The sequence below is a fragment of the Podarcis cretensis genome (assembly GCF_951804945.1).
Source record: "Podarcis cretensis genome assembly, chromosome: 16".
Lineage (NCBI taxonomy): Eukaryota > Metazoa > Chordata > Lepidosauria > Squamata > Lacertidae > Podarcis > Podarcis cretensis.
The window spans coordinates 28,143,647-28,168,888 of record NC_137186.1 but is presented as its reverse complement, the minus strand read 5'-3'; the positions used below and the strand labels follow the sequence as shown (position 1 = coordinate 28,168,888).

At 49.0% G+C, this 25,242-nt stretch overlaps 1 protein-coding gene and 1 long non-coding RNA gene across 8 annotated transcripts in view; both read right to left on the bottom strand.

Annotated features, from left to right (window-relative positions):
* Window positions 1–1,178: 1,178 nt before the first annotated feature.
* DEPDC5 (DEP domain containing 5, GATOR1 subcomplex subunit) overlaps window positions 1,179–25,242 on the bottom strand; it is a 54,254-nt gene continuing 30,190 nt past the window's right edge. For 5 of the 7 annotated variants that reach the window (XM_079956356.1, XM_079956360.1, XM_079956358.1 and 2 more), the window contains exons 30-43: window positions 23,767–23,986; window positions 22,656–22,792; window positions 21,483–21,606; window positions 18,872–18,934; window positions 12,367–12,518; window positions 10,928–11,005; window positions 9,510–9,642; window positions 9,026–9,134; window positions 8,631–8,855; window positions 7,384–7,553; window positions 6,921–7,092; window positions 4,928–4,988; window positions 3,565–3,647; window positions 1,179–1,829 (exon numbers count right to left, since the gene is read on the bottom strand). In XM_079956356.1, the coding sequence (XP_079812482.1) occupies window positions 1,537–1,829; window positions 3,565–3,647; window positions 4,928–4,988; window positions 6,921–7,092; window positions 7,384–7,553; window positions 8,631–8,855; window positions 9,026–9,134; window positions 9,510–9,642; window positions 10,928–11,005; window positions 12,367–12,518; window positions 18,872–18,934; window positions 21,483–21,606; window positions 22,656–22,792; window positions 23,767–23,986 (2,020 nt within the window). In that variant the 3' untranslated portion in view covers window positions 1,179–1,536. Of the gene's footprint in view, window positions 1,830–3,564; window positions 3,648–4,927; window positions 4,989–6,920; window positions 7,093–7,383; window positions 7,554–7,590; window positions 7,620–8,630; window positions 8,856–9,025; window positions 9,135–9,509; window positions 9,643–10,927; window positions 11,006–12,366; window positions 12,519–18,871; window positions 18,935–21,482; window positions 21,607–22,655; window positions 22,793–23,766; window positions 23,987–25,242 lie in introns of those variants that run through there. The other 2 variants (XM_079956361.1, XM_079956362.1) reach the window with 2 other exon arrangements.
* Window positions 12,659–17,935, bottom strand: LOC307205151. The gene is made up of 2 exons (XR_013833917.1): window positions 16,993–17,935; window positions 12,659–14,594 (listed from the first exon to the last, which is right to left on the bottom strand). It is a non-coding gene; the product is annotated as an uncharacterized lncRNA (long non-coding RNA).

Below are 25,242 nucleotides of genomic sequence, written 5' to 3'. Positions count from 1 at the left end.
TATTAGCGGCTTAGTGGCTTAGCGGCTTAGAAAAAGGGGGGGAAAGGGGGAAAACTCGCAAGACGTTTTCATCTTGCGAAGCAAGCCCATAGGGAAATTCGTCTTGCGAAGCGCCTCGAAAAACGGAAAACCCTTTTGTCTAGCGGGTTTTTCGTCTTGCGAGGCATTCGTCTTGCGGGGCACCACTGTACAGTGGTACCTTGGGTTACATACGCTTCAGGTTACATACGCTTCAGGTTACAGACTCTAAGCCAGAAATAGTTGCTTCAGGATGAGAACAGAAATTGTGCTCCGGCGGCATGGTGGCAGCAGGAGGCCCCATTAGCTAAAGTGGTGCTTCAGGTTAAGAACAGTTTCAGGTTAAGAACAAACCTCCGGAACGAATTAAGTACTTAACCCGAGGTACCACTGTATTGTAAGGGACGCGGGTGGCGTTGTGGGTTAAACCACAGAGCCTAGGACTTGCCGATCAGAAGGCCAGCTGTTCGAATCCCCGTGACGGGGTGAGTTCCCTTTGCTCGGTCCCTGCTCCTGCAACCTAGCAGTTCAAAAGCACGTCAAAGTGCAAGTAGATAAATAGGTACTGTTTCCGTGCACTGCTCTGGTTCGCCAGAAGCAGCTCAGTCATGCTGGCCACATGATCCGGAAGCTGTACGCCGACTCCCTCAGCCAATAAAGCGAGATGAGCGCCGCAACCCCAGACTCGGTCACGACTGGACCTAATGGTCAGAGGTCCCTTTACCTTTGCCACTGTATTATTTTTAGCCCAGGTCCAATGCTTTGATTTCTCTCCACTGGTCCTTGCCTCCCCTCTGGAATGGGGGTGGCCAGCCCTCATTTTTAAAAAAGAAGAGAGTCTCTAGCTCTGCTAAACAGTTATGAAGCAAAAAGTGTAGGTAATCATCTAAGCAATTTCTGTGAAATGAACAAGCCTGGCTGCTCCTGAGTCAGTTTTTAGCCAATGAATGACGTCAGATGGATAAGTGAGGAGTTTGCATGCCAGGCAACAGTAAAACCCAGGTTCCTAAAGAGGTGCTATTTCCACTCCCCTTTAATGTGCTTTTCCTGCTTCTACTGTATCATCTAGTCGCTGGATCCAACCATCTGCAGCTCTTTTTTGCTGCCTGCCAGCAGCCACATGCAAGCAGCGAGAGCCAATGAATACACCACTCCGACAATGGGAGGAGAACAGTGTGTTTTTATTCCATAAATATTGTACAACATTTTACATATGCACAAAAAACTCCCAATGATCATTTTCAGAAGATGAAAAAGTTTTTGCTCGTTTTCCTGAAAAAGCTTCTGGTCTTCTTTCACTGCTGTCTGATGTCCATCAAGCTGTCCTCCATTCGGGCGGGAAGTCGCCTTCCCATAGTAAGACTTATCCATTTGCACCTGTGAAAAGCACCCATTTGTGGCATCCTGAGACCTTGTTCCCAGGAGCCTGCCCAGGATTTCTCAAGATGCTCTTTGCACCCACTCTTCCAGGACAGCTAACTGCAGCTACATTTGACTTCTGTGGCTGGTGGGGATTCTTCAAGGGGCGCTGGCGTGCATCTTCTCCAGACAGCCTGACCAGAAGGAAACCAGCCGGTTGTCCTTGTTCCAGCAGAAGTCAGTGAAGTCCTTCAGCAGCCGGTCAGCAAACTTCTCGTCCCCTGTGGCGCTGGACCGCCATGTTTTGGTCAGCATGGTGTTGTAGGCCCAGTTATAGCCGATGCGCTCCTCGCAGAAGACATTCTGGTTGGTGGAGCTGGTGGAGTTGCGCCGCCGTCGCTGCTGCCCAGAGAACTTCCGCTTGGAGTATGGCAGCTGAAGGAACACCGTCCCTGAATCAAGAGGAGCACATTTTTTTTAAAAAAGCAGCAACAATCTCATATTGCAGTTAGGTTAGTGATGGGTACATGTCAGTGTGTGATGCATACTGGGACCCTGGTCACCTGACAGCAGAGTTAGCAAGCCTGCTAGTTCTGTTCTTAAAACGAGAGCTTGCCTCCTTTGTAAAACCTGCTTTGCTGAGGAGCTAGGTTTTTGGAAACAGCTCCAGCATGAGCTAGCAGTACAGCTCTTGCAAAACATCTCTGCTCAATCAACCTTATTGCCACAAGCTTGCTCAAAGAGGGAGGGGGTTGGTGATCACATTTTTTAATTTTTTATTACTAAAGTCAGAAAGGCTAGTCAAAAACTTTAGGCCTCACTATCAGGCACTGTGAACTCCCCCCGAGCCACACCCCTCACTGGGCTACCCTTGAACTCTAATAATATTTATTGCGTTGATTATTATTATTCATAGTAGTAGTACCCCACCCATCTGAGTGGGTAGCCCCAGCCACTCTGAGTGGCTTCCAAGACATATAAAAGCATAATAAAACATTAAAGGTTAAACAACTTCCCTATACTGGGCTGCCTACCCTATATAGGGCTGTCTTCTAAAGGTTATATAGTTACTTATTTCCTTGACATCTGATGGGAGGGCATTCCACAGGATGGGTGCCACCACTAATAAGGCCCTCTGCCTGGTTCCCTGTAACTTCACTTCTTGCAGTGAGGGAACTGCCAGAAGGCCCACGGTGCTGGAATTCTGTCTGGGCTGAATGACAGTGGTAGAGACACTCCTTCAGGTATACAGGGCTGAGGCTGCTTTTCCCTTCCCCACTGCTATAGGCCCTTCCAGCTGAGGAGCAAATCAGATGCAGCGACGCAAGCCTGTCGCCAGAACTTTGAGAAAGACCTTGTGCCATTGGATGAAGGAAAGCCGGTGGGTGGGGCCCCCAGGGCAAGGCAAACCTCGCCCTAAGCTCACTCCCCTCTGGAGAAGGACAGAGCCCCTGCCAGCTGCCTTCTAGGGTCCTCTCTAGCAACTTACTCTTTGGTGACTGGTTGGTAAACGGGCTGTAGGGGACTCGATTGGCCGAGGCACTTGGGTGTTATGGGATTCCTCTACAGCCCACTTACCAACCAGTCCCTGACCAATTGGAGCCAAAAGCAAAAGACACAGCTAGAATGGAAGAAAAGGGTACCTCTGAGCCCATTCTGAGCCTTGGAACTGGTTTTCAGAACCAGGATTGAATTGATGTCAGAAGTCCAATCCTGGCTACTTTGAAGCATTCTTTATTTCAGAAGCCTAGTCTTGGTATGAGAAACTGCACCCCTTGCTAGTCTCTTGCAAATCAGATTGGCACCCCCTCCCCTTGGCCCGTCTCCTTTCTGCCCACCCAGTGCTTTTTTCCCTAGAAAAATAGGTGCCGGTACTCACCATGAAGTTGTTACTGTAAGTGTCACACTTTTTAACTAAAAAAAATAGAGGTGCTGGTACTGCATACCCTTGAGTACCTCCTTTTTTTAAAAAGCACTGTGCCCACCTCTGACCTAGCCCACTACTCTGCTGCAAAGCTTTGCCTTCAATGATAAAGCAGTTATCGCTTGCTAGGGGCCTTTTGCTGACTCATCTCCTCATTCAGCATATTTCTCTGCTGGATGTTCTGGTGGTTTTATACAAGGACAGGACGCTTTGTGTCTTGAGGGTCACAAGCCCAGAAGGAGGGGGGAAAAAAGAGTATTCACCTGTGACATGAATGTACTGGGGTTTGTTCTCTGAAGGGAAGTTGAATGCAGAGGCAGAATATTTATCTTGCACAAACCCAAACCTAGAGAGAAGAAAATGTTGCAGAAGGAAATTAGCAAGGAATCGCGGAAGGGCTGTACCTTTTCCTGCAGAAGGGTCCCAAACTCAGGCCCCACAAGGGATATTGCCAGACAGGAGGACATAGCCCGTGTGAAACCTGGGTTGTTTCTGGGGAAGCACATGTATCGAGCTGCTCCACTACGTGGAATACCGCAGACTATTTACCGCGGCTAGGCTGAATGTTCTTGACTCGGCGGTTCTGAAGGGAAGATATGGAGGAGTCCTATATGACCAGAGATTATGCCATTGTGCGTTGGGTGAGGTAGAATCCACAGAGCACATTTTACTGAGCTGTCCCTTCTACAACGATTTAAGACAGTATCTTATAACCCCATACTTACCCCAGCTCAGTCCCCGACAAAGAGGAAAGCAGACAGCATATCTGCTAAATAAGTCTTCTGGGAAAACAACTTTGTCAGTGGCTAAATTCCTTTTCCTGGCACTCAAGTCTCGGAAACGTATAACTGAATGCCTTGATGTGGGTTATCTGTGAGAGGTTTAGTACTGTGGCCCTACCTTATTTATGTACCCCTATGATGTTTTAGTTTATAATTCTGTATTGTGTTTTATTTCTGACTATCGGTCGAATAAAGGAAATTGATTGATTGATTGAACTCAGGCCCCCGCAGCATCTTCAGGTAGGGCTGGGGAATGACTCCTTTCCTAAAACCCTGGAGAGCCAGTCTTGCCACTCAGCGGGAGCAGTGCTTAGCTAGATGGGCCAATGGAGGACAAGGCAGCCTCCTAGGATAGGGCAAGGGCAGTAGGTCAGCGGTAGAGATAATCTGCTTTGTCTGCAGAAGGTCCTGGGTTTTTCCCTTGGCACCCCCAGGTGAGACCCCTTGCCTGAAACCCTAGAGAATTCCTGACAGTCGGTGTACTGAATTAGGTAGACACAGTGCTCTGACAAAGAGTAAGGCAGGTTCTTCCTATGTTCCTAAGTGACAAGAGGAATGACTGCATTCTGCACATGAGCAGGAACCTGGCAGCTTGTTTGCAGAAGGTTATATAAAGAAGAAGAATAGTTGCATGTGGAGGAGCAGAGACGCGAACCCGGTTCACCAGATTACGAGTCTACCGCTCTTAACCACTGCACCACACTGGCTAAGACTCCTGTAGAAAACCTTATTGATCTCATTTCCCCATCCCTGATCACTCTCCACCCCCCCCAACAAGTGACTGCCCTTCTTGTGGCTCAAGGGTTAAACAGACGCTCCTCAGCCTGCCCTCTTCTAGGCTTACCTGTGTGCGATCACCTCCTGAAGGAGATGCATGCGGTCCCAGTAGGTCTCTGGCTCAAAGCCTGGAAGAGAACAATTGGGTGACTTTCCAACCCTGCTAGCAGAATAGGATCAGATTGCACCTAAAGACGTCTGGATGTGTAGGGAGGAGGGTCAGGTTGTTGCACCAGCCCTCTTTCCTTAAAACACATGCATGTGGGAGGGCCATAGCTTAGTGCTGGAACTCATGTCAGAAAGCAGCAGGGATGGGTAGGAAAGACCCCTCTCCTTCTCTGCCAGAGTTGCTGCTAGTCTCAGGGGAGACAGTATTAATACTGGGTGGAGGGAGGAAAAGGATGGAACCTCCATTGGTCCACTATGCCATATTTAGAGGTTCTAGTTCCAAGAGCTGGCAAGACTCAGGTTGGAGACAGACAAATGAAGCAGATTAGCTTTCATAACTGGGCATTCCCTTTTGGGGATCTTTGCCACTTGTTTGCGACGAGGAAGCCCCTCCTGCCTTTTGGCTCATCACCGGACAGGGAAAAGCCACCGGCTGTTCCCTTCCTTTCATGTTCCCAGAAAGCACCTTAAGTCTGAAATATTTTGGGGTGGGAGGGAGGCAACTATGGTAACAGTGGAAGCAATTGCACAGCAGAAGTCTGGATCACTCCATATTGGGTGTGGGGAGGGGGAGGCAGGCGGGGGTAGTGGTGGTGGAATGAGGGACACGACCACCTGGCAGGACGTTCATCATGAAGTCTTAAATGGAGAGGTGGACACTGCTTTAACACAGTCACTGCTAGAACAAGAAATCCATTTGTGGCTCTTGGGAGACTACAGCGCCCCACCTCCCCTTAAGAGTGTTGAAAGCTGCCAAATTCTAGTCTTCACCAACCTTGTGTTCTCTAGAAGTTTTGGACTACTGCCATCACCCCCAGCCAGCATTATGATGCTGGGGACTGATGGGAGGTGTAGTCCAAAAGGAGATTCTGTCTCTACTGAAATGGCATCAGTCACACCAGTTGCAGTAGAATGATCCGCCCTCAGAGGAGTGCACCTGCTGCACCTCTGTATAAGTTGCTGCCCTAGGCTTCCTTCTAGTCAGGTGAGCAAGAGGCAGATTTGGAGGGAGATCATCCTCTCAGATCCTACATGCCAGAGAGCTGTGTCCTGGGTGCAAGAGGGACACGGGCTCAGATTTTTAAACCAGGAAACGAGGAGGGAAAAATACAGCACCTCCAAAACGCCCTCGCAGAGTATACACCAGATGACGAGGAGGAGGAGGAGGAGGAAACCCATCAACTTTTGGTAAAGGCAGGAACTAAAACTGGAGGAGGATCCAGAAGGAGGAGAAGCCTACACAAATCTATGAGTGACTTATCAGGGAAATTTTGGGAAAATTAGGACACACACAATAATTTAAGTGAGTGTTGCCCATGCCAATCTGAGACAGGGCAGGAAGGAGGGAGAGACTGAAAATGAGGAATGCATGAGGACTGACTACCTCCTTGCCCAAATCCAAGCGCCACAGTGAGCAGAGTTTTGAAACTGAGCAAAGGGAATCTCCTCCTGCCACCAGCAGGTGCAAACAACACCTTTCCAAATTTAATTATTATGATTTATTTGTAAAAAAAAAAAAAATTGTATACTGCTGGTCAACAAAATAAATCAAAGCAGTTTACAGCAATAAAGGCATAAAACCAGACATGAAAAAGTTAAAACAGACATCAGTTAACCATTGCAGAAGTGTGCACTCTTAATTGTCAGCATTGGCCTGGCAGAATAGAAGAATTTTCAGCAGGCATTTCAAAGCTGGAACAGAAGACACCCGCTGAATCTCTATTGGTAGAGTGCTCCACAAGACTGAAATATCCCATGCACCCAACTTCAGATTCCACAGGACCCAAGCAGAGCCAAGAGCGACACTGCTGGGCTTTGTGCTGGGGGGACAGGGCAGACCCTCCACTCTCACCTGAGTCACCAAGGTGCCACTGCCTCCCTCTCTTCCTTACCATCAAAGAGGTGCTCGGTGCCCTCCTTCACCAGGCAGCTAATGTTGAGAGGGATAAAGAGCTGGGCTCGAAGGGGGTCTCCGTACAAGTAACTGGGCAGCGCAAACGGGCCTTCGAGGACAGGAACCAGCAGAAACCCGCAGGAAGTGGCTTTGCGATGCCAACCTTGGACCTGGAAGGAGAAGGAGCAGAGCCACACTGAGGAAAAGAGAGAGAGAGGGAGGGAGAGGTAGAAAGGCCTAGAGGAGCCACTGGCCAGGGCCCATATGAGGGCACAGCAACACCACAAACTTGTGGTTTACGACCAAATTCTTCAGCAGGACAACGGAAACCTAGATAACTCCACAATTCTAGGTGTAACTACAGAAGTGCTGTTATTTCCTTGCACCAAAGAAACAGGCCCACCCTTCGACTCTCTATTGCCAGTTCTCAGCAAGGAACAGTCCTACCCAACCCCTCTCACCATCTCAAAGAGAACGGCCGCTGTCACAGCCATCCAGTGCAGCTTGATCTCGAAGGCGGCGTTGAGGGAGAAATTGCCGTGGTAGTAGCAGCTGCACCACTCCAGGCGGTCCGTGCGGTTGTTGATGTCCACGTCCAGCGTCACCGTCCGCTGCTCTGGCACTGTGGCAGCTGCCGTGGGTCAGGGAACCAGAACAGCAGGAAGCCATTAAGAGTGGGGGAACTACAAGGGGGAAGCTTCTAATGAAAGGCGCAAGGGACCTTTGCTGAACAGGGCTTATCTCTGAGTAAACAATACAGAAGGGTCTCCGCAATGGGCCTGATTCTGTACATAAGGGAGCTTCCTATGTATGCTCAGTGGGAGTTGCTGGTTTTAGGGGCAGCTGTTTTAACCAGCCTTTGCCAACAGTAGACTGGACCCCTCAGAACAAGGTAGGCTCTCCTTCGCTGGGGGTTTTCAGATGAAGGTTGGATGGCCATCTGCCAGCGATTTTTTAGCTGCAATTTCTGCATTGCAGCCAATTGGACAAGAGGACCCTTGCAAGTACCCTTCCAACCATACATTTCTACCCCCTCCTTTTAATGCAATTTTTATTGGGGGGGGGGAATCAGAACATTGGAGATGGACTACACCCAATATTATATGGCGGCAAGATGAACAGTTCGGTTAAGTCACATTTCACGTTCTGCCCGAATCGGAGATTAATTCTTATCTCTATTTGCTGGTGGTCTTGAAAAGTGAGGCCACAGGATAGATTTGACCATCTAAACTTCCAGCTTCTCAGCCCCACTCTGGCAACTTGTTGAAGCAGTATACAGTGGTACCTCGGGTTACAGATGCTTCAGGTTACAGACTCCGCTAACCCAGAAATAGTACCTTGGGTTAAGAACTTTGCTTCAGGATGAGAACAGAAATCTCATGGCGGCAGTGGGAGGCTCCATTAGCTAAAGTGGTACCTCAGGGTAAGAACACTTTCACGTTAAGAACAGATGTACAGAACGAATTAAGTTCTTAACCCAAGGTACCACTGTATTGCAATTAGATTTAGATTACCCAACCCTACAATGATCCTGCTGCCCTTGAGATGTTCTGGGCTACTTCCCCCAACCAGCATCTGGAAGGTGCCTGCTTGATGGTGACTGGTTTAAACCCTCTCTTCCTCTTATGCATGCATCATGAACTTTGTGGCGTTTCTGACAGCCGCAAGGGCTCAACTCTCCCCAGGCCACCTGCAGCCACCATCTCACCTAACAGTGCAGCTGCCTGGCTCCGTCCTCCAAAGCTGCGGCTGAAGGAGCTGTGCCTGCTGGCGTAGGAGGCCGGGCGGCTGGGTAGCCAAGGCAGAAGGAAAGCCGGAATCTCAGAGTGGAGGAGCTCCTCGGCCACGAAGGCCACCTCAAACCACTTCCGTTGGAAGGCAGAAAAGTCGTCCTTGGCGGCTGTGTGCCACATGGCTGGCTGCTGGATTCCCACTGCAGGAAGAGAAGAAAAGGAGGCAAGATCCCTGTGAAATGGCATGTTGCAGGATGCCCAGTGCTACCATTGCAAGACCAGCATCCCTGAGGAAGCCCACCCCCCGCCCTAACACCCACCCAAGCCTCCACAAGGGGTGCAAGTTGCCTTTCACCACACATAGCCTGACCTCGCTCCTGCTCCTTGTCTTCCATGATCTTGTAGAAGTAAAACCCATAGATGAAGGTGCGAAGGGCCTCTCCTGAGGCATGGGTGATGAGCTGCTCGTCCAGCATTTTCTGCAGACAGAAGCAGGGTTAGGGTCTTCAGGGCTGGCAGGAGGGCACGTCGTCTCCAGGGCCTGGGGGGCAGGCTCACCCACCATCCCAGTAGGGATCCTCTCAACTGCACTCCCCTATGACTTGAGTGGGTGTTTATGCACACATTCAGCACTATGGGGCGAAGTGAAGAGCTGAAAATATGGTGGGGGGCCTCTGCCTTCCTCTCTTGAACACTGCCTGGGACCCCTCTGCCCATCGCTGAAGTCTTTTGCCTTTCCTATTGCCTAAGGGAGGTACTTTTCATGCCCATTAGCACCCTGGTAAAGCAAAGGTCTCAACTGCAGCTGATTCAGGGTAGCAAGCCACACAGGCATGTGTGCGCGCTCTTCTCACCTGCATGATGTCAATGGCCATGGCCTGGGTCTGCACCCCTTCCACCATGTTCACCAGCCAGTGGACCACCTCCGCGCTGATGAAGCAGGACGGGGAGAGCCCTTTCTGTTCTGACAGCAGCTGGATACCTGTGCTGAAGCCCAGCGGGAGAAGGGACAGAATGTTAACACAGGCAGGGATAAAATTGTTCCCCTCTCCAGCCCTTGACTGGATGGGGCATGCAGGTGTATCCACGCCAGGTTACCTGCAACCCTCTTTGTGAGGGAGACAGCTAGAAGACACAAATAGGGGGGGACACAAATTTGCCACCTGTGGTCTGCTCTTCTGGATACTAAGACTATCTGGGCTGGGGAAGGCTACAGCTCAGTGGCAGACCATCTGCTTTGAATGCACAAGTTCAGTCCCTAATGGCATTGCTAAGTAGGGCTGGGAGAAAGACTCCTGTCCAGAAAGCCACGGCCCGTCCGTGTAGATGAACACTGAGCGAGCTGAACCAATGGTCTAGCTTGGTGTCATGAACCGCATGGCTGCAGAGGAGTGGTGTGAGGCACCAGGTGGGGAGCCACCGAGGGAAGAACGCTTAGAGCTCAGGGAGTGGTCCAAGGGAGCAGACTGGAAAAAGGTGTCAGAGCTTAGTGAGCTGGAGGAGTCTGTGACAGAGAGCAGTCCAGAATCAGAGGCAGAAGAGGAGGCTGGGCGGGGGGGGGGGGGGGAAGAGCAAGAGGCAAAGATGAGCCAGGCTGGCGAAGAGTCACGAGTGTCTCCCCCTCCTGCTGCAACAAACTCTCTTCCCGCCTTGTCTCCCAGACCCAGGAGAGACAGTAAAAGGGCAGAGGGGAGGTTGGTTGGATGCATGCAGGCACAGTCTCCAACTGCTTGGAAAAAGCCCTGGAGAGGAAGGGACTTAGATGGGCTGTGAGGAAGCAGGGACTTTCAGTCTTGGCAACTGATTTTCATGGAGTAAGACAAGCAGGAATGAGCTGCTCTGTTCACTAGGCCTGACAGTCTGTGGAATTCGTGCTTTTGGAAATAACGAGTTAACTCCAACTCTTTATTACTGACTGGCACGCTCCTGCGACACTCTGTATGAGGCTGCTTCCCAGTTACATTGGCCTTTTATTCAGAAGCTTGAGGACTAGAAATCTTATTTTTAGGGGCAAGGCCATAGCATCTGCTTTGCAAGCAGAAGGCCCCCAGGTTAAAGTTCTGACAGCATCTCTAGGTAGAAATGGGAGAGATAACCCCCCCCCCCATCTGAAACCCTGGAGTCTCTGCCAGCCAGTGTGGACAATACTGAGCTAGATGGACCCATGACCTGACTCTGCATGGGGTAGCTCCTTGTTGACTGCCTAAGAGGCGAGAGAGGGAGAGAGAGAGAGAGAGAGAGAGAGAGAGAGAGAGAGAGAGGTTGCCCTTACGTGGGGTGCTTCATGGCATCAAGGATCTCTATCAAAGTAGAAGATGAGGTCAGGGAGCTTGCTGAGGATGGCTGAGAGCTGCAAAGTTAAAAAACACACACACTATATAAATATATTTAGCCACCAGCTCAATTTGGCTCATTTCAGGCAGCCTTCCCAAACTACTTAAGGTCCTCCAGCTGCTTCAAACGTAAGAGAAACCTGCTGGGATCAGGCCAAGCAGGGGTGGGGCGGGGAGTCCGTCCTCCCCTCCTCTCATTGGCCAACAAGATGCCCCAATGGGAAACCTACAAGCAGGACCTGAACACAAGAGCCGTCTCCCCTCCTGTGGTTTCCAGGAACTGGTATTCAGAAGCATTGCTGCCCTCCAAATATGGAGGCACAGCACAGCCATCATAGCTAGTACAGTGGTACCTCGGGTTACATACTACATACGCTTCAGGTTACAGACTCCGCTAACCCAGAAATATTACCTCGGGTTAAGAACTTAGCTTCAGGATGAGAACAAAAATCGTGCTCTGGCAACGCAGCAGCAGCAGGAGGCCCCATTAGCTAAAGTGGTGCTTCAGGTTAAGTACAGTTTCAGGTTAAGAACGGACCTCCGGAACGAATTAAGTACTTAACCCGAGGTACCACTGTAGTCATCAGTAAGCCTCTTCTCCACGAATTTGTGCAATCTGCTTTAAAACCCAGCCTAGGTTTGTGGACTTCACTGCTTCCTGTCCCATAGTTTAACTAGCTATGCACTGCATGAAGCAGGACTTTCTTATCTCTACCTTTGTCTCTCTCCTTCAGTCTCTCTCCATTATCAAAAGTCTGTTCTCCTTTCAAGGCCATGCCAGGGCTTTCGGAAAGCAGGAGCCTAAACACCTACCAGCTTCTGTAGTTCAGGTACAGTCGCTCTGCTGCCCGTACAGATCTTACAAAAAGTTAACTCTGGATAATATAGCTGTGTCATCTCAAGACTGGGACAGCCCAGGAGATTTATTTTATTACATTTATTTCATAAAATTTATACACCGCTTTATTTGTTTGTTTTTAAACCTCTCAAAGCGGTTTACAAAAAAGACGATCAAATTATTAACGAGAAAAACAACCACTTTCAAAAAGTTAAAATGACAATAAAAAGCCGATTAAAACTTGCACCGACTCTCTAAACATCTGGATAGGCTGGTCTTAACAAAAATGTATTTAAGCGGTGCCGAAAAGAATATAGCGCAGGTTTCTGCCTGGTCTCAAGTGGCAGGGAGTTCCGAAGTCTAGGTGCTGCCACACTAAAAAAATTAAATCTATTTCTTACAAATGAGGAACAGTTGTTACGTGGCACAGTTCCGCTGATCAGAGTGGCCGAGTGGGAATGTATGGGGAAAGGCAATTTCGTAGGTATACAGACCAGACAGGCCAACAACGAGCCTTTTTACCTGTGGCAACCGACTCACCTGTTCTCAATGGAACCAGATATGGCAGATCCCTGGTCTCCTAAGTTCTGGGAGCTGGCAAAGGCTTGGCTGATGCTCCTGTCTGTGGACTGGCCTGTGTTGCTCAGCGCAACGCCCTCGAGAGTGGCAGGCGCTGTCTGATCAATTGAGACCTGAGGAGGGAAAGAAAGGCAACTCCTCTGTGGGCACAATTCATTTATTTAATGTAACAGCATTAATCTAAATCGACTGATATTGAAAAGCCATATATAAATACGACATAAAAACCCAATATTTTTTTTTTAAAAAAAACAACAACCTCAGAGATACAAAACATGAAAACAATATTATAGAAACAGACATTCAGTAATTTTAGGTTCTGCATTAGGGAAAACCTGGGCAAGAAGATTAGACTTTAGAAGACACCTGGAGCAGCCAATACATGATGCTTTGCCTATGGTAGAAGGCATTTCAGAGTGCTGGGAAGTGCCCATTTTGGAGTCCCCACCCTGTGGTATTTTGCAGAGCGCAGCACCACAAGTGCAATTGCGCAGATGGTCATCAAAAGCACATGGCTGCCCTCAAAGAATCCTGGGAATTGTGGTTTGCTAAGGGTGCTGGGAATGGCCGCTCTGTGGCCCCTTCCACATTCCCTGGAGAGGAATCCTGTCACGAAGTGATGAGAGGCAAACCTATCTGGCAGCGGCGTTCAGGGTCCACAGAAGAACATTAAGAAGAGGCCGGCTAAATGAAGCCAACAGACCATTTAGCATCCTATTCTCACAGGGGCCAACCAGAACCCCAAGCAGGACCCAAGCACCAGAGCCATCTCTCTTCCCGAGGTTTCCAGAAACTGGTCTCCAGAAAGCGCTGCTGCCTCCAGTTTTGCTCCTTTCTTGGGACACTTACTGCTTCCTCTCAGCTCATGGGAAGTGTTTTGTGTTTCACAACTTTACTGAAAAAACCAGAACCCTGGATTACGAGTTGCCTCTTCTGTTTAAGATAAGCCCTCAAGAGAGCCAGTGCAGTGTAGTGGTTAGTATGTTGGAACTAGGATGTGGGAGACCAGGGTTCGAATCCCCGCTTAACTATGAAGCTCACTAGGCGTGTGACCTTGGATGGGCCAATCACTGCCTCGTAGCCCAAGCTACCGTATTTTTCGCTGCACAAGACGCAGCCGACCATAAGACGCACCTAGTTTTTAGAGGAGGAAAACAAGAAAAAAGAAAGCAACGCAAAGCCTCTTGAGCGAAGAGGGAGGAGCGCTCCAGCTGCGCTCAAGAGGCTTTGCGTGGCTATCCCTGAAGCTAGAAGAGCAAGAGGGATCGCTGCGCACCAATCCCTCTTGCTCTTCTGGCTTCTGGGATAGCTGCGCAGTCTGCATTCGCTCCATAAGACACACACACATTTCCCCTTACGTTTCAGGAGGGGGAAAGTGCGTCTTATAGAGCGAAAAATACGGTATCTCACAGGGCTGTTAGGGGGGGGGGTTAAATGAGGAGGTGAGTAATCATGTATGTCACCTGGAGCTCCTTAAGAGGAAAAAAAGGTGGTTTGAAATGTAATAACATAAAATTTGAGTTTTCGGGGAAGGGGAGAGGAGCTGAGACATTCTCCTCCTCCTCCCCTCCGACCAGTCGGGCTTGCTGCTTGTGTGATGACACAGAACGTTCCCCCCCCCCCCCCGCCCAAGGACTGGAAAGTGGGACGATCCAAGGGAAGACTTGGGAGTTGCGGTGGAATGAACAACAAAGAACCTTCTGGAAGGAATGCGAGCCTCAAAAGCCTCCGCGTCAAAACGAGGCCAGCTGCCCCCAAAACGGATCCCATCTGCTGCTAACAACACAGTATGTCAAAGCTTTGGTAGATGAGGCACTGGGGTGAATGCGCACAAATGAAGAACTGAAGGCCTCAGCCGGCAGTGGGGCTAAGGGAAGAGAGGGAGCCATCACAGTCCAAATTAAGGTCTTAAAATTAATGATTGTCTTGAGCACCTATGAATCTGTTCCAACGCTGAGCAAAACTTCCATCTAATTTCATAAGCAATCGTTAACGGATACCATCCTCCTAATTCCTTTGAAGGGGTGGTTCAGTGGTAGAGCATCCAACTTGGACCTGGGAGACTAGGGCTCAATTTCCCACTCAACGACAAAGCTCACTGGGCCTGGCCTCAGGTCTGTCCCTACCTGTCCTACCTCACAGAGGTGTTGTGGGGATTCAATGAGGAAAGGGGGAACCATGTATGTCACCTAGAATCATAGAGTTGGAAGAGACCACAAGGGCCATCGAGTCCAACCCCCTGCCAAGCAGGAAACACCATCAGAGCACTCCTGACATATGGTTGTCAAGCCTCTGCTTAAAGACCTCCAAAGAAGGAGACTCCACCACACTCCTTGGCAGCAAATTCCACTGTCAAACAGCTCTTACTGTCAGGAAGTTCTTCCTAATGTTTAGGTGGAATCTTCTTTCTTGTAGTTTGGAGCCATTGCTCGGTGTCCTCTTCTCTGGAGCAGCAGAAAACAACCTTTCTCCCTCCTCTATGTGACATCCTTTTATATATTTGAACATGGCTATCATATCACCCCTTAAGCTCCTCTTCTCCAGGCTAAACATGCCCAGCTCCCTTAGCCATTCCTCATAAGGCATCGTTTCCAGGCCTTTGACCATTTTGGTTGCCCTCCTCTGGACACGTTCCAGTTTGTCAGTGTCCTTCTTGAACTGTGGTGCCCAGAACTGGACACAGTACTCCAGGTGAGGTCTGACCAGAGCAGAATACAGTGGCACTATTACTTTCCTTGATCTAGATGCTATACTCCTATTGATGCAGCCCAGAATTGCATTGGCTTTTTTAGCTGCCGCGTCACACTGTTGGCTCATGTCAAATTGGTGGTCAACCAAGACTCCTAGATCCTTTTCACATGTACTGCTCTCAAGCCAGGTGTCACCCATCTTGTATTTGTGCCTCTCATTTTTTTTGCCCAAGTGCAATACTTTACTTTTCTCCCTGTTAAAATTCATCTTGTTTGTTTTGGCCCAGTTCTCTAATCTGTCAAGGTCGTTTTGAAGTGTGATCCTGTCCTCTGGGGTGTTAGCCAGTTTGGTGTCATCTGCAAATTTGATCAGGATGCCCCTGAGTCCATCATCCAAGTCGTTGATAAAGATGTTGAATAAGACCGGGCCCAAGACAGAACCCTGTGGCACCCCACTAGTCACTCTTCTCCAGGATGAAGAGGAACCATTGATGAGCACCCTTTGGGTTCGGTCAGTCAGCCAGTTACAAATCCACTGAGTGGTAGCATAGTCAAGACCGCATTTTACCAGCTTCTTTACAAGAATATCATGGGGCACCTTGTCAAATGCCTTGCTGAAATCGAGGTAGGCTACATCCACTGCGTTCCCTTCATCTACCAGGGTTGTAATTCTGTCAAAAAACGAGATCAGGTTAGTCTGACATGACTTATTTTTCAGAAATCCATGCTGACTATTGGTGATCACAGCATTCCTTTCTAGGTGCTCACAGACTGTTTGCTTAATGATCTACTCCAGAATCTTCCCTGGTATTGATGTCAGACTGACTGGGCGGTAATTATTTGGGTCCTCTCTTTCCCCCTTTTTGAAAATAGGGACAACATTTGCCCTCCTCCAGTCTGCCGGGACTTGGCCTGTTCTCCAGGAATTCTCAAAGATGACTGCCAGTGGTTATGAGATCACATCTGCCAGTTCTTTTAATACTCTTGGATGCAGTTCATCTGGCCCTGGAGACTTGAATACATCTAAACTAGCCAAGTATTCTTGTACTATCGCCTTAGTTATTCTGGGCTGTGTTTCCTCTGCTGAATCATTTGCTCCAAATTCTTCAGGTCGGGCATTGTTTTCTTTATCGGAGAAGACTGAGGCAAAGAAGGCATTGAGGAGTTCAGCCCTTTCTGTGTCCCCTGTTTGCATTTCACCATCTTCTCCTCTGAGTGACCCCACTGTTTCTTTGTTCTTCCTTTTGCTACGAACATACCCATAAAAGCTTTTTTTGTTGCTTTTAACCTCTCTAGCAAGCCTGAGTTCATTCTGTGCTTTAGCTTTTCTGACTTTGTGTCTACACGTGTTGGCTATTTGTTTGAATTCCTCCTTGGTGGTTTCCCCCGTTTTCCATTTTTTGTACACATCCTTTTTTAATATTAACTCAGTTAAAAGTTCTTTAGATAGCCACCCTGGCTTAGGCACCTTCCATGTTTCCGTCTCATTGGTATTGCCTGAAGTTGTGCTTTTACTATCTCCCTCTTAACAAACTCCCAGCCATCATGAACTCCCTTTCCTTTTAGTATTACTGTCCATGGGATCTCACCCAGCACTTCCCTAAGTTTTATGAAGTCGGCTTTCTTAAAGTCAAGAAATTGAGTCCTAGTATGCTTGGCTGCTCCTTTCCGCTGTATAGTAAACTTCAGAAGAGCATGATCACTCGCGCCTAATGATTCTTCCACTTCTACCCCACTAACCAGGTCATCAACATTGGTTAGGACCAGATCTAAAATGGCTGTTCCTCTTGTTGCTTCTCCCACTTTCTGGACAATGAAGTTGTCTACAAGGCCAGTGAGGAATCTGTTTGACCTTGAGCTCCTTGGCTGAGCATGAGCTCCTTGACCTTGAGCTGACCTTGAGCTCCTTGGAGAAAAAGGTGGGAGATGAAGGCGACAAATAAATAAAATCTCTGCCGCTTTCAAAACCCTCCACCACCATCTCTAAATCAGGGTTCCGAGTTGAGAGACAATCTGTTTTTTGTTTTCCCAGAGGCGTTTCAATTCACACCACAGTCGAGTGATTTGCAACCTTCATTATCTTTCTGAACACAAGAAACCCTCTTCAGGTTATTTAAGCAGTTATTTAAGTTCTATTGACTCTTATTTCACTTTGCAAGAAGGCAACAAAAAACTATTAAAAAGGGAGGGTGGGGGAAAAGAGGAACGAATAGCGTCATTGCAGCCCCCTCCCCACCTGGGGACGGATGGCTTCCTGCAGGCCCAGCTTATGTGACACCTCCCCGCTGCCCGCACTTCACACCCTCACACCCTCCCCCCTCACCACCTACATGACACTGTCTCAGCAGCCAGGAGGAACAGATGCTCTGCTTGGAATTGCAGAGCCAGCCTCGCCTTGGATCCCCTCCAGCCTTCTCTGAAGAGGAACGAACAGCTCTCATTATATATTAACCGGTACTGCATGTTCCCAATGGCAGATTAAAACTTTCGTCCTCCCTCCCTCCCTCCCTCCCCCTCCTGCAATTCCAGCATCCTCTGCCTCTCAAAACTGTTAGAAGCAGGTCACGCACCGAAAAAAAGGTCTTGCCTGGCCACAGAAGAGGGTGTGAGCCTCCTGGGATGCAGAACCCTCAGGGCCCAATAGGAGAGAGGACATCAGGCCAGTGGCCCATCTAGTCCAGCCTCCAGTTCCTCAAGGAGGCCAACCAGTTGCCCCTTCTGGGAAACCTGCAAGCAGGGGATGAGTGCAAGAGGAGTCTCCCTTCCTGTGGTTTGCAGAAACTGGCATTTAGAAGCATTGCTGCCTCCGACCATGGAGGCAGAGCAGAACCGTCATGGTCGGTGGCCATTGATATCTTGCCCTGACCTAGCCACTGTGATCCATGCGACGGTCACCTCCAGACTGGATTATTGTAACTCGCTCTACGTGGGGCTGCCCTTGAGACTGACCCAGAAACTCCAGCGGGTGCAGAATGCCGCAGCGAGACTCCTTACAGGGTCCTCACTGCGAGATCACATTCACCCGGTGCTATACCAGCTGCACTGGCTCCCGGTGGAGTTCAGGATCAGGTTTAAGGTGCTGGTTTTAACCTTTAAAGCTCTATACGGCCTAGGACCCTCGTACCTACGGGACCACCTCTCCTGGTATGTCCCACGGGGGAACTTACGGTCTTCAAACAAAAACATCTTGGAGATCCTGGGCCACAGAGAGGTTAGGCTGGCCTCAACCAGAGCCAGGGCTTTTTCAGCTGTGGCTCCGATCTGGTGGAAGGCTCTGCCACAAGAGATTAGGGCCCTGCGGGACTTTACGTCTTTCCGCAGGGCCTGCAAGACAGAGCTGTTCCACCAAGCCTTTGGCCAGGGCACAGCCTGATTCCCTCCTTTGGCAATCTTCACAGAACTTCACAGTGGCTAGCCCGATGGTTGCCATCAATTTGATTTGGAGTAATTTTTAAAATGATTTTAGAATGTTGCATTATTTTATTGTTGTTAGCCGCCCTGAGCCCGGCTTTGACTGGGGAGGGCGGGATATAAATAAAAAATATATTATTATTATTATTATTATTATTATTATTATTATTATATCCTTATTCTCCTCTGTTGTTTTGCCTAACCCTCTTTTAAAGCAATCCCAGCATCACTGCCTCCAGTGGGAGGGAGTTCCATAAGCACCCAGGAAGAGCAGAAGAGAAGTGGTAGCAGAGGGAGAGATAATGGGGCTCCGCTAAAAAGACCAGCTGCATCAAGGGGCAGCAGGGGCCTGACAAGAAACTGACCTGCGTGTGGAAGGCAGATGCTGTGCGTGGGCTCCGGACATACTCCACAAAGAAGGTCCCATCCTGAAGGCATCAGAGCAAAAAGCCGTGGGTGGCAGCAGCAGGAACAAGATGGGGGAGGAAGACACACGTTTGTGCAGAACTGTCACCGTCAGGAAGAGGAGGAAGGGCAAAGGAGGTGGCAAGGAAGGGGGAGGAAACACCTCCAGCACCCAGAGAGGGGTCTCCCCCAGGGTGAAAAGAGCAAGCACTTTGAAGCACCGCATGCCGGGCCAGGAGGGCTTCAACACCCTGAAAACGAAGTCATTAGGGATCCATGCACCCTGGGAATCAAAATTCTGCACTGAAGAAAGCAGGAGTCTGCAGCATGCGTGACCTCTGCATCTTGAATCTGCTTTGCTTGCCACGGGAAGAGCGAAATGACACAGATGCTTCTTGCAGGCTTTAAACATCTAACTCCACCATTCCTCTGGTGTCTAGGATTTCGTCAGGCATCTCCCACATGCTTTCCTCTCAGGTATGAGGGCTAGAAACTTGCCCTTCAAACAAACGGGCAAGCAAGCAAGCAAGCAAGCTGAGATTCCAAGCAAACCAAATTTTGTGCTCAATCCCTGTCCACATTCTGGACTTTTCCACTGCCTTGACCACAAGGTCCTAGCATAACAGCATGGGGGCTCTTAATTTCAAGAAGCAAGGAAGGTTGCATAGCAATGGGAAGGCATGCAAAACACGCCCGCTTTCCTGCAAGCACATCATCCATTCAAAGTATGGGGAAGGGACGCAAGGGGGTGGCTTTCCTGGAGCGGGGAGGTCTACTGTATGTTGCCAAGGGAAACCCACAAGCAGGACTTGAGTACAACAACAGCGCTCTCCCCTTCTGTGGTTTCTAGCAACTGGTATCCAGAGGCATTTACTGTCTCCACCAGTGGAGTGAGAACATAGCCTTATCCCCCTCCATCAATTTGTTGAATCCTCTTTCAAAGATTCTCATAAGCTGTTGGCCATCATTGCCTCTGGAAGTTTAACTCTTGTGTGAAAAAGGACTTTCTTTCACCCATCCTGAATTCTCCAACATTCAGTTTCACTGAATGTATGCATAACTTTATTTCTCAGTTTCACTGGGAGGGTGGAGTTTCTCCAGGTTTTTCACATGTGATCAGGAGAGGCCTTTGCTCCATGATGGTGCATCTAATGCCTTTCTTGGTGCAGCAGTTTCCTAGATACGCAACCTGGGTCTTAATAGCCAAGGTAACTCCTAGCATGGTGTGACTAAGCATGGGAACTGCATTAACTCCATCTTAAACCTTGCCTGAGGCTACTTTGCCAGTTGGTAGCAGAAGCAAGGCACTGGGTTTCAGCTTCAGCCCATTCTCTGCAATACTGGGATAATAATGCGATGCACTTTTAGAACTCCCAAGAGCTCCAATCCTCTGCCCTTCATAGAATCACAGAATTGTAGAAATGGAAGGGACCCTGAGGATCATCTAGTCCAATGCCCTGTATTGCAGGACTATGCAACTGTACCCATATGGCAGTGGTGGCCAAACTTGGGCCTACAGCTGTTTTTGGACTACAACTCCCATCATCCCTAGCTAACAGGATCAGTGGCCAGGGATGAGGGGAACTGTAGTTCCAAAAGAGATGGAGGGCCAAGTTTGGCCACCACTGCCATATGGGGATCGAACCTGCAACCCTGGCACCACCACACTCTAACCAACTGAGCTATCCAGGCTGACGATGTGATCAGAAAAGGTATAGAATGCCAACGAATTCAGCTTATTTTAATTTCAACCTGGTTAACTGCTCCGCACAGCCGATAGATCACAATGAAACACCAACGCAAAGGCCCTTCAGCATGGCAAACATTTACAAAGGCTTGAGAGGACGGCCGTCCGACGTCCTTTCCAAACCGGCTCCCTGTTTCACACCTGCACCCTCTCTCCTTTAAAGGATGCACAAATCCAGGTAGCCTGGGTGACCCAGAGAAACTCCCCGTCCACCTGTGTTTTTGTTAAGTTTTGAAGAAGCAAGTGTAAAACCAAAACAAATACACAGCAGCTGGACCAAGCCAAAGGGACTGGATGGATTCTGCTGAAGTGGAAGGGCTTCAAATAGTTCCTCACAGACACTCGTTTGCACAAGGCTACGTACACATGTAAGAACACAAGAGCCTGCTGGATCAGGCCAATGGCCCATCTAGTCCAAAGAGAAGACAACCACAAGCAGGACCTGAACGTAGCAGTGCTCTCCCCACTTGTGGTTCCTCAGTGTACTGCTTCTGACAGAGGAGGGAGAGCACAGCTATCACTGGCTTGCAGCCGCTGATGGTCTTGTCCTCAGTGAACGGGACAAACCCCGCTTTTAAAGTCATCCAAACCGGAAGCTGTTACAGACACCACTCAAGATTCCTCATTGTGTCTCTTTACGTTTTCCCGGACGGTGTGGTCAAACCCTCTGGAATTCCCTCACATAGACAACAGAGTCATGACCCCGCATGAAGTGAGTGAGGCTACAGCTCGGCTGGAAGAGTTAGCAGATGGGTCCATGCCAGCAACATGCATGGGGCAAACGTGGCCTCTTTGAAACCAAGCCCCAGAGGCCGTGTCCTTACCTTGCGTGGACTGTCCACATACGTCGGTGTCATGGCCATGCTGCTGCTGTTCTCGGCTGGCTGGCTGGAGCTCTTCCCAGCAAGTGCTGCTGCTGCTGCTGCAGCCTGCTGCTCTCCCAGGGTCCTGGAGAAGAAAGTGTAGGCAGAACAGAGGGATGAACTCACACTTCTTATTTGCGGGAAGTAACCACAAGAACAGTTTGCCTGCCTGCCCACTCGACCCTTTCAACGTGCATGTGCGTTTCTGTGCAGATTGTGGTCTGTTGCACAAAGTCACGTCGGTTGCTCTGGTTCAGAAATTATTGATCTGATGTGGAGAGATCTTTCCTATTCTAATTAATTCAAGAGGGTTCTGGAAGCTTCTCTGCATGATACAAACAGGTGCAAGCTAGAAGTTTCTAGCTGACACGTAAGTTCCTATTCTGTCTGAAACAAGCAGAAGGTTCATGATGTTTGGGTTATTCCTTCAGAGAAGCTGAGCACAGCTGGTTTAAACTGGTTCTGTTATCTCTTTCTGTCAAGGTCATGCTGACTATAATAGTGAGGCCAGAAGGAGCCTGTGTCTCACTCTTTTCTTTCTCTCTTTCCTTCTGGTGTGGTGTTCTATATATAGTACACTTAGTGTTAAGGTTTTAGTCTTATTATAAGTTATTGTTAAGTTTAAGTTAAGTCTGCTGCAACTGGATTTCTTATGGACAGTGCCAATCCTGAATGTATTGGATTTGTGACCGTTATGCTCATTTGCCTTCCAGTAGCAGTAAAGCTCTGCTGGATGGAATATTAATTGCCTCTAGTCTATGCCTTTGGGAATCCAGCAACGTGTTTTAGATTTTACTCTGCTAATTATACGCTGGAATTTGCTCTGGATCAATATGAGTAGAATTCATGACACTTTGAATAAACATACATAAATTTATTATTGTTAACATAATAGAGAGATAATTTAAGGATCTTTACAATTTTTTAATATGCCGAGAATAATATGTGTTGGAAAACTGGAGAGAGGAGCTGAGGGAGGTCCGGGGGTAGGTGGGAGGGAGGGTTTTTCTTGGGGAGGGAGGAAATGAAGATGATATGTTTTTGATAATTTGTTATGTTGAAATTCTTAATAAAAACTATTTTTTAAAAAAATAATTCATGACACTCAACACATTGCTTAGTGTCCCAACTCACTTTTGGCTGGCTTCCATCTCCAGCAGAGCTGAGAGCGCAGATGTCCCCTTCTTACCCAGAGGGGGAGGCCCGGACGGTTCCAAAGAATGAGCGGAAAGCGGACCCGCCATCTGCAAGCCTTTCATAGTGGTCCCTTTCTAAATGGAAAGGGATCATTGGGGGGCAATGGGAAGGGAAGAGGGGGAAACACAGAGAGAAAACAAAAAGGTCACAAGAACATCGTAATCTGACTTCTACTACGTCAAGAGTATTGGTCTGGCTAGCTCAGTACTCCCTACACTGGCTGGCAGTGGTTCCTTAGCTTTTAAGGCAGGGAGTCTGGAGATGCCAATAGAGACTGAACCTGGGACTTTCTGAATGCAGAGCCAGTACAGGAGTCTCCCGAGTTAAGTGTGTTTGACTCGCACGCGGCCATGCATACGTGCAGCACTGGGAAATCATTAATCGGTTTAAACTGCAAACTGGCGCAAAAAGAGCGGGGAAATGGTTAGCCTTGGCAACTTCAACCTCATAAGCCTTTGCACTGACCTTTGAGGCCTGTGGAGAGTTGGGAGTTTGAGAATGGTTTGTAGGGAGTGATTCGTGCCAGTCTGGTAAGTGCTGCTGGTTTTTTAAAGGTTTTTTCCCCCAAGTGTTTCCAGAGGTTTAGAGCATGTTTACGGGCTTTTTAGAGGCTGTTCCCCACTATACACAATTTCATGCACATGTGTGTTACCTGGGAATGTAACTCCCATGTTGTGGGGAGAGGCCTATACTCTACCATGGAGCCACAGGTATTAAGTCACATGATGTTTCAGTAGCTCTTCAACTATAGGACCGTGTTTAGAAAAATCCCTCCTCAGCTCAAGTCTCCACTAGGAACTTGTTACATCAGTTTTGTACCTGTTTGACTCCCATGAGTATTTTAATTTGGCAAGGGTGTGGAGAAAAAGCGCAAGTGGTACAAAGACTGACGAGCATCACAAGCAGGTAGGCTCGCGATGAAGCCGGGGCTGGCAGCAGCTCCCTGCCAAAAGTCAGCACGCTGGCCGCAAGGCCCCGATACGCCTTGCAGAATGTGTGAACGGGCCCACAAAAATTCACAGAGCGCTGGCTCAGGTCACCGGCTCACCCGGATCATCCGGTCCGACCGGTGGCGCCTACGGATGCGGTTCAGCCCCTCCACAAAGCGGATGAAGCCATCCAGGAGCTGCCACTCCTCCTCATCTGAGCGAGCCTTGCCCCCGTAGACGTCGCAGTGTGCCTCGCCCTCCATGATGCGCTTCGTGGCACTGATGCAGGCCGGCAGCAGCAGGAAGCGAGTCCGCCAGAATTTCAGCGACTCAATGAGACTGGGGGGAAGTGGGGAAGCCAAGGGAGGTGGGGTGGAGAAACACATGGAAATCATAATGTGCATATGTCTTTGGATAATGCAGTGGTACCTCGGGTTAAGAACTTAATTCATTCTGGAGGTCCATTCTTAACCTGAAACTGTTCTTAACCTGAGGTACCACTTTAGCTAATGGGGCCTCCCACTGCCACTGCACCACCGGAGCACAATTTCTGTTCTCATGCTGAAGCAAAGTTCTTAACCCAAGGTACCATTTCTGGGTTAGCGGAGTCTGTAACCTGAAGAAGAGTTTGGATTTGATATCCCGCTTTATCACTACCCAAAGGAGTCTCAAAGCGGCTAACATTCTCCTTTCCCTTCCTCCCCCACAACAAACACTCTGTGAGGTGAGTGGGGCTGAGAGACTTCAGAGAAGTGTGACTAGCCCAAGGTCACCCAGCAGCTGCATGTGGAGGAGCGGGGAATCGAACCCGGTTCACCAGATTACGTGTCTACCGCTCTTAACCACTACACCACACTGGCATCTGTAACCCGAGGTACCACTATAAAGAAGATTCCAACTAAAGATTAGGAAGAATTGCCAGGTGGTGAGAGACATTCGACACTGGAACAAGTTCCCTTGGAAGGTGGTGGACTCTCCTTCACTGGAGAAGAACAAGAAGTTGGACGTCCATCTGTCAGGGATTCTTTGGCCATGATCCTGCCTTGCAGGATGACCCTTCCCAATTCTAAAATTCTATGTCATGTACAGCAAACGTCTGCCAAGCTGCTCAAATTGAGTTAAGTATCAGTCAACCAACCTTGCAAACATATTTTACAGATTTCTACACCTCTTCCTACCCATCTGTGCTCACCCCTTGCAGCCTGGCAGAAAAGGAGGAGCCAAACTCTCATGCTACTTCAGAATTTGGGTGCCAGGAGGGGATGCTTCCTGGCCACATGGGGCAACCAGGCAAAGGGGCTGCTGGCCAGCCTGCAGCCCATAAGTCAACATGGCTCCCTCTGGCTGCACACAAGAAGATCCCCATCAAAGCATCTCCTTCTCAAGCTTGATGCAGGAGCTGCATCGGCTGTATTGGGTTGCTGCCACACTCCAGAGACCAGAGTTGTTGGCTTCTTTTTTAAAAAAACAAAACAAAGCAAAATAAATCTGTTACATTAAAAAAAGATGCAGAGCAGTCACAACCAGAACACACACAAATCCAACACAAGTACGTTTTCCATGCAATATAGGGAGCAGCCAGCCAGACAAAGACA